The 7,707-nt window shown below is 38.9% G+C and overlaps 1 protein-coding gene across 1 annotated transcript in view; it reads right to left on the bottom strand.

Annotated features, from left to right (window-relative positions):
- cep290 (centrosomal protein 290) overlaps window positions 1–7,707 on the bottom strand; it is a 77,781-nt gene that overhangs the window by 58,077 nt on the left and 11,997 nt on the right. Inside the window, 7 exon segments of the mRNA XM_017305142.1 lie at window positions 1,164–1,286; window positions 2,868–2,957; window positions 3,246–3,428; window positions 3,621–3,767; window positions 4,851–4,871; window positions 5,023–5,076; window positions 5,449–5,583. Coding sequence (XP_017160631.1) covers window positions 1,164–1,286; window positions 2,868–2,957; window positions 3,246–3,428; window positions 3,621–3,767; window positions 4,851–4,871; window positions 5,023–5,076; window positions 5,449–5,583 — 753 coding nt within the window.

Raw genomic sequence — 7,707 nt, 5'->3', positions numbered from 1 at the left:
GAGAAGGGTGACCATCGTCCGGCCACGCCCCGGCCCAGTCGCGGAAGGCTCTCCTCGCCGACCCGAGTCGGACTGTTTTGTTGACATTCTTTATGTAAACAAAGTGGCTTTAGACATTCATCCTTTAGTGCAGCTTCATCTAGTGGATGCATAACGTAACTCCAGCCTCTACTGTAGCGTCTATTCTATGCGACTTATATATGGAAAAAGTTTAAAAATAGGTCATTCATTGAAGGTGCGCCTTATAGTGCGGAAAATACGGTACCTCCGAAGTCGGAACTCAGAGTTGGGTTTGACAAAGTAGCAGCATTCCAGTTAAAATAGTCAGAGGAGTTGGGATTTCAACATGGCGACGCCCAGAGACACTCAGTCTGACGAATATCGTTTCAACTTTCCRTGAGCAAACACCATTTTTTATTTATTCAGTTTAGAGTGGCAGGCGCTATCTGTAACATTGATTTACATGTAAAATAAACATGTTTACTACTGCTGATGTGAGGAGCGCCCATATTGAAATGCGAAGTTGGTCTTACAAGTCGGGGTTCCTCACATTATCCCAGTGAGAAGTTTGACTTCGGAGGGTGCCCCAGTTGATTTTTAGACTGGGAAYTCGTTATTTTCCGGTGTCGACTACAAATGGAACGCATCATCAATTTAAAATGGTTGAACTACTCCTTTGTGATAAAACCGCTTCTGTTGTTGTACCTCTGATGCCTACTAGGAAGAGTTGGTTCATATGACAGAACAGTGATACAAGTGAAGGATAGTTTTTGAAAGCTGCAACTTGTCACTGTTATCAATTTACACATTTTTTTTGGAGTTCTCTCTTTATTGTGTACAAGGCAACCATGCAATTTGATGTGAGCATTGCGCTAGTTTACAGAAATGCTTTTACCTTTACTTTCAAACTTTTTACGGAATGTATGGCAGCCAATTGTTAGTGCCAAATATGATAAATGCTGAGAAAAAACATTTTTAATTTTATTAAGAATAATCTAGATACAATTCTATATATCTTACCATTTTCAAGCAGCTCTAACAAAATGTGAACTGTTTTAAAGAACTATCTTCTGGCACACTGTTAAAGGCGCCACATTGGGAGAAGCAGAATATAATTATAAATGAAGAAGTTTGACTCATCTGCTTGCTATTTTTGCACACACCTGTTGGAGGGCAATTATGTTGCTTTTGTCCAAGTCCAGCTGGGCAGAGCGCAGTTTTTCCCTCAGCTCACGGATCATCTGCTGGTACACCAAAATTTCCTCATCCTTCCCAGACAGCACTTTCTGTGTGAGGAAAACATCTTGTCACCAGTGTAACAGGCTAATGTTTACTCAGATAAGAGAACAAAATACAATAAAATCACAAAAAACAGAAAATAGGCACTTTTATTAAAAAAAAAACAAAACTATTTGTACATTTTTACACTCAGTATGTCTCTTGAAAACTCTAAAGTAAGGCAAATACAAAGAAAGCAACTTTGTTCAAAACAGCCAATAAATCACGCTGATTTTTTTCATTTCATTTGACTTACTTACAAGTGTCCGTCGTTTTTTCTGTGCTTCCATAGATCTGGTGGTGGAGGGATTTCACTAAACCACAGCTGACTTGCTTGTTTGTTATAAATCAAGCAGACTAGAGAGACTGCACCMTCACAGGCTAGTGGTTCAAGACTTTTTCTATCTGTTTAAGTGGAACAATGTACTGACGTGTTTATCTAGTAACCACAAGTTGCTGTGTTATTGGCTGCATATGCTCAGGTAAAGCAGGGTCAGTATTAAAACACATAAAACACAAGGATAATATTGACTGTGAGCTAGCCTAAGAACTACACATCCAGGGTCATTTTAGGCTTTTTTTTCTGGTATAAATTTTCTTACTGTACTCCCAGGGACAAGACAACCAGAAGGCTTAGGACTAATTTTGGGTTTAAAGGGGCAGTTTTATGTAAAACTGCCTTTTATGAGCTTTACATCATACTACAATGTTATTCCCTATTCAAAAGCAAACCTGGATTATTGCTTTGATTCTTTCATGCATGTTTGAGAAATCATTGAATTTCCCATGGCAACCATTCAGTWATGCAAAACGCCTGGTTGGACCTAGCTCCGACTTCGAGGACAAAGCTCCTCCTCAGAGAAGCAGTTTCCAAGATTCTGCATTACAGCGCACCCCTCTCCCACGCATCCCCAACTCAGCTCCTTCARACTAGCCAGCAGCAATTAGCAAACACCTTGCAGACCTGCTGAGCTCATTATAGGATCTTCTTCTCAGTGAAACACTGATAAGAAACGTTGTTAAAAGGTTAATAGAGGAGCCAAGCTGTGATGACTTCATGAAGGTACAGTTTCTAAAGAAACAGAGGGTCAATTTCAAGACATTAAATTAGGAAGTGACATTTCTTTTACGTAATTTTTAGTATATAAAGCATGTTTATAACAACTGAAGTTAACAGTTACTCGTTTATGCTATAAAACGGCACTATGTGCCAGGAAAACACATAATACTGCCCCTTTAACTGGATTTATTTAGAATAATCCGACTAATATGTGTGCATTAGAGAACATCCAATACGGATAAGCCACTTCTGCATCCAGTTTTTAAAAATCACTGCGGTATTAACACATCAGTCTGGGGGAAAAGAATGGTTTGAATAAAACATCAAAAGCCCAAAATGAATGACACTCATACCCCATGATGAGAGAATGTAAACCTCTGACACAGCCGTGTGACTTAATGTAGTCAAAATGTTTCTCCAAAGGCAATGTAAGGGTTTCTGTAGAGTCAACTTTGTTAGAAATATCTGTCCAAAAACAAAAGATAAAGAAGAATGAGCCTTGACATTATTGCCTATATTTGCCACTCACCTTCCACTCCTCTACTTTGGCATTGACAGCTGCCATGATTGGGTCATTCTCTTCAGTCATGCTTTGAATCTTTTCTGTTAGGTCTCTAACCTGCATGTAAAAAAAAAACACACAAAGCCCTGCTTAAGTTTGGTGCACTGAAATATTAGATTATCTACTTCAAAACAAACAGGACAGATCTAACACAGCAGCTTTTCTTTGATAATATTACTCACACTCTTTGACCTTTTAAAAGAATGATAAATGATACCACGTAACTCATCTCAGCATGGAAACATATTTTCAAACCACCCACCGATTCAGGGTGGGATCAAAACACGGACATAAAAAAAAAACCACACACACACACGCAGCAGTGGAACGAGAGCAGGCTTTTACTTGAAGCTTCGTGTGATCCCTTTCTTTCCTGAGCTGGTCCATAATTGAGTCAGTCTGCTGCACAACGATCTTCATCTTGTTGTACTCATCTGTCATCTTCTCCATCTCTTTCACAGACTCCTCCAGGCTCCTCTGCAGCTGCACGTTCTGTGTCTTCAGGTGTGCGTTTTCATCCTCTGCTCGCTGTTGGATGCAAAATAACAACAATAAATTAGTACAATGAATGAATATCTCGACTTTTAACACATGTTGCGCACGTTAAGAGCTTACAGCCATAAAAGAAGGAGTTGTAAAAGATGATTTATTTWAAAAAATATAAAAAAATCAGTGAGATATGCTAATTTATCTCATTTAGTAAGTGTGGTTTCCATGAACCTGCAGGTCGTCCAGGCACTGGTAGAGCTGGCGGTTGGCCAGGCTGAGCTTCCTCTGAGTCTCTGCGCCATCGTCTCTGGAGGTGAGCGGCTCCTTCTGCTCCAGCTGTCCACGGTAGAACTCCACATCCTGCTGGAGCTGCTCGTTCTGCCACGGCACAAGAAAGGCAGGAACAGCTTTCAGGAAGAACAACGACCAGATAAAAAATGGTCGAARCTACTGTTTTCTTTTTAGAAAATTGTTTTGGACTTTTCAGCCATTGTCAGTCACAGAACGTGAGGGCAATTTAGATACGAACATCAAGGTGTTTGAAAAAGATACGTGATCACAACTAATCTATCATATGTTTTTTTGCCATCTGTGAGGCGTATTACTTTAACTGTCAATCAATCAAATTTTATTTGTATAGCACCTTTCAGCAACAAGGCATTTCAAAGTGCTTTACAATACAGCTGTGTATTTTATCGATTGTTAAAAGACTGACAAAAACCAATGATAGAACATTGACTATATTGGGTACATCTTTAATAGGAACCGTTTTAGAATTATGTCTTTCATATTAGCACCATGTTAGAGGAGCTATGTTGAATTTGTTCTGATTTGGTCTTTTGCAGACCAATTCAGAACAAACCATTCTTTTGGTCAGAATTCTTTTGTACAAATCATTGCATGTTTGGACAATTGTTCCCTCTGGTGTTGGGAACAATTGTCAAAAACAAAAGTCAATTGTTTTTGACAATTCCGAAGAGTAAAAATCCACGTCACCGTGGAAATAATATGTTGTTTTTGCAACTGGGAGCAGTTGATTGGCATCTTCAAAGCACAAATGGACTACGATCCCAAATCCCAAAGTTCAACGGCCACACAGATTTAAAATTTTAAAATTTGGTGTAAATTAAAAATAATAATAATAATAATAAAAAAAGTGGCAAAAGCAAATGAGTTGGATTAGCAGTATTTGCCATGGTGTGAATATCGTTTTTACTCCCCGAAAACTGTCCGGTTAGCATGTCATTGAAGTCCTGAGACTGTCATACAGCGAATGACTGTTTGAAGATGCTTGGATGATATGAGTAACAACAATGAATAAGAGTATTTTTGAACTGAACACTTCTGCTACATTAACAGACCCAGAATGGGCTCTTATGTTGTAAAGTGTGTAACAGAATCAAATTCTCCATTCTTAAATGTGATCTAATTTTACATCACTACAGTTCCTACATTTCTTACCTTCTTCTTAGATTTTTTTAACTGTCCAATGGAAGAGAAAGAGACAAAAGAAAGAATAGAAAAAATGAAGAAGATTTGAAATCGGGCAGAAATGAGGGCAGGTGAGACCAGGTGAGGACAGAGGAGAATGAAAGGGAAAGATGGAGCTGATGTCTTCCCAGCGGTTGCATACCTCTCTTTTGAACTTTTTCACTTCGTCCTCAGCCTCCTCCAGTCRCACAATCAGCTATTAAAAGGAAACGCATAACAAAATCTGCAGATACATTTCTATCACATAATTCAACACAGTTAGCTTAGCTAGCMAGACTATATCTAATATGAGAAGTATTCAGTGTGTGGTGCCTAAAAGCTTAAAGCAAACAATGACTTTTCTGATTACGTGAAAGAGGAAATTAAGATTTGCAATACAACGTGTTTTTTCTAAAGATTTAATCCTTTGTTATTGGAATTTACCAGAACATAAGGTTCACTAATAATCTCTGTAGTATTTTTTTAAAGACAAACCAAAACATTCTGTATGGAAACTAAACAGGAAGGTTACCCAAAGACTCCTGTGGTGGTGTAAAACGTGCAGGTACTGTGGGTGGCACACTCATACCTCTTCATTTGTTTTCTTCTCCTTGCTCATGTCTTTCCTTAACTGGGTCAAYTCCTTCTCCCGTTGCTCCAGCTGGGCCTCGAGCTGCCGAATCTCATCCCTAAGAAAGCGGCTGTCTGGCCCGGTGCCGAGCTGCTGAGCCGTATGGATCGGAAAYGAGACAGAGAGAAGAATAAGAATAAGAATAAGAAGAAAAAACAACCCCCACCTTAGTCTCTCATCACCTTCTTCTGTGTACAGAGCCAACGTGAGGCTCAGCTGTGATTGTTAAAAGTCCTCAAACAAGGATTAATTTCTTTGCAAAAACAAACAGTGGGATTCTCCTAAAGCCAATTTTTTTTTTTATAGTAACTCAGTTTCAGTTCATTCAAAACAAGAAGTAAGTGCTAAGACTGTGCATGGAATTAGCAGGTAATCTTCTTAGGTTCTCTCCTGCAGTGATCACAACAACCAATCCTGGTGTAGCCAAGATTACATTCTGTGATTGGCTGAAAGGTTTGGCCTTGACTGCGGAAGTGAAGAGGCAGAAAAAGTGGTTTCAGGTCAGACCCACGGCAGAGGGGTCAACAGTGCCATCTATAAGTATTCACACCCCTTTGGCTGTTTACATTTTGTCACATTAAAAACCACAAACTCTGATGTGTTTCCCTGAATAGAGCAACCAGTTAATTCTTCATTGTGAAATTGAACAGAAATGAGTTAAAGAGACAGAAACTTCATAAAAAAAAGGGGAAAACATTCTAAAAAGAATTGCCTCGAGAGTCGAGACAAATTTTTACTTATCGGACCAATGCTGATTAGGGCTGAAAACAATTAATCAGATTAATTGTGATGAATTGATATTTGAAATAATCGTTAGATAATTTAGTATTCTTTAACTGAAATATGCAGACTCAAAAAATATACAAAAAGATAATTTGCTAAAAGAGCTGTGTAATATACAAAAAATACATACATTTTGCATTAAGATTATTAAAAAAACAAGTGCAATAGTTAAGCTTCATTCAGTCGAAATTCTATAAAAAGCTAATGTCTTATTAAGCACATTACTATGCAAATATTAATCGGTTAATCAAAATAAGAGTCAACAGATTAGCCCCACACTGTATTGATGTTAAGTCAAGCAGAAAAGGCTGAGCATTTCACATGTACAAATAATCAAATGCTCACTAAAGGAATAATATGTTGCTGTTTTTTAGGCAATAAAATATTTATTTTATTATTTAAAACAGGAATGTATTTGCTTAATTTTAATGTATTTCTAATAGTGAATACATTAAACCAGGGACGAATCTACTGGGGTGACATGGGGTGGCAACTGAGAGCCTTGCCACCCCTGTTGCCACCCCAGCTGGCGACTATAAATTCAACAAATAGTTATGGGAAATCAGACATTAAGCGCAAGAATCTTTTTTCCGACAACATTGAATGTAACCCAATGTAACCTGACACCTACTGCTGAGTAGCAGKAAGTGCGATATGGAGTGAAAATAGACTCAAAATATCTGTGCGTGTGTAAAAATGATTTGTGCGTGTGTAAAATGATTTGTGCGTGCGTAAAATGATTTGTGCATGCGTAAAAGGATTTGTGCGTGTGTAAAATGATTTGTGCGTGTGTAAAAAGATTTGTGCGTGTGTAAAAAGATTTGTGTGTGTGTAATACTCGATTTGTAAAACTTAAAAATAAAACAARTTTTCTCCTACGCGTATACATGTTGACAAAGTAGACACAAATCACCTGGTAMACACACACAAAACTGCATTTACACACATATCCGGTTACRAGTGTACAACTATTTTTGAGACTCATTTCACGCTTCGGGGAAGCTCCCAGATTTGTGTGTAGATGATACATTTACATGCTAGTAAAAGCTGGGACATCTGAGTTTTGCTCTGAATCTCATCCACCCCCGGAGCCATGCCACCGAGGAGCTTCTTGATCACCTCGTTGACCTCGTCCCAAGAGATTGGAGATCCCGACCCAGAGTCTCCAGGCTCAGCTTCCTCAGTGGAAGGCATATTGGTGGGATTGAGGAGGTCTTCGAAGTATCCTGGCCTCCGGCCCACAATTTCCCAAGTTGAGGTCAGCAGCACACCCTCCCCACTATAAACAATATTGGTACTGCACTGCACTGGGGAAGCAGTATAACACCAACACTGTTTATAGTGAGGATGGTGTGCTGCTGACCTCGACTCAGGACATTGTGGGCCGGATACTTTGAAGACCTCCTCAATCCCACCAACATGCCTTCCATTGAG

The sequence above is a fragment of the Poecilia reticulata genome, linkage group LG6, assembly GCF_000633615.1.
Source record: "Poecilia reticulata strain Guanapo linkage group LG6, Guppy_female_1.0+MT, whole genome shotgun sequence".
Lineage (NCBI taxonomy): Eukaryota > Metazoa > Chordata > Actinopteri > Cyprinodontiformes > Poeciliidae > Poecilia > Poecilia reticulata.
This window is presented reverse-complemented; position numbering and strand designations above follow the sequence as displayed.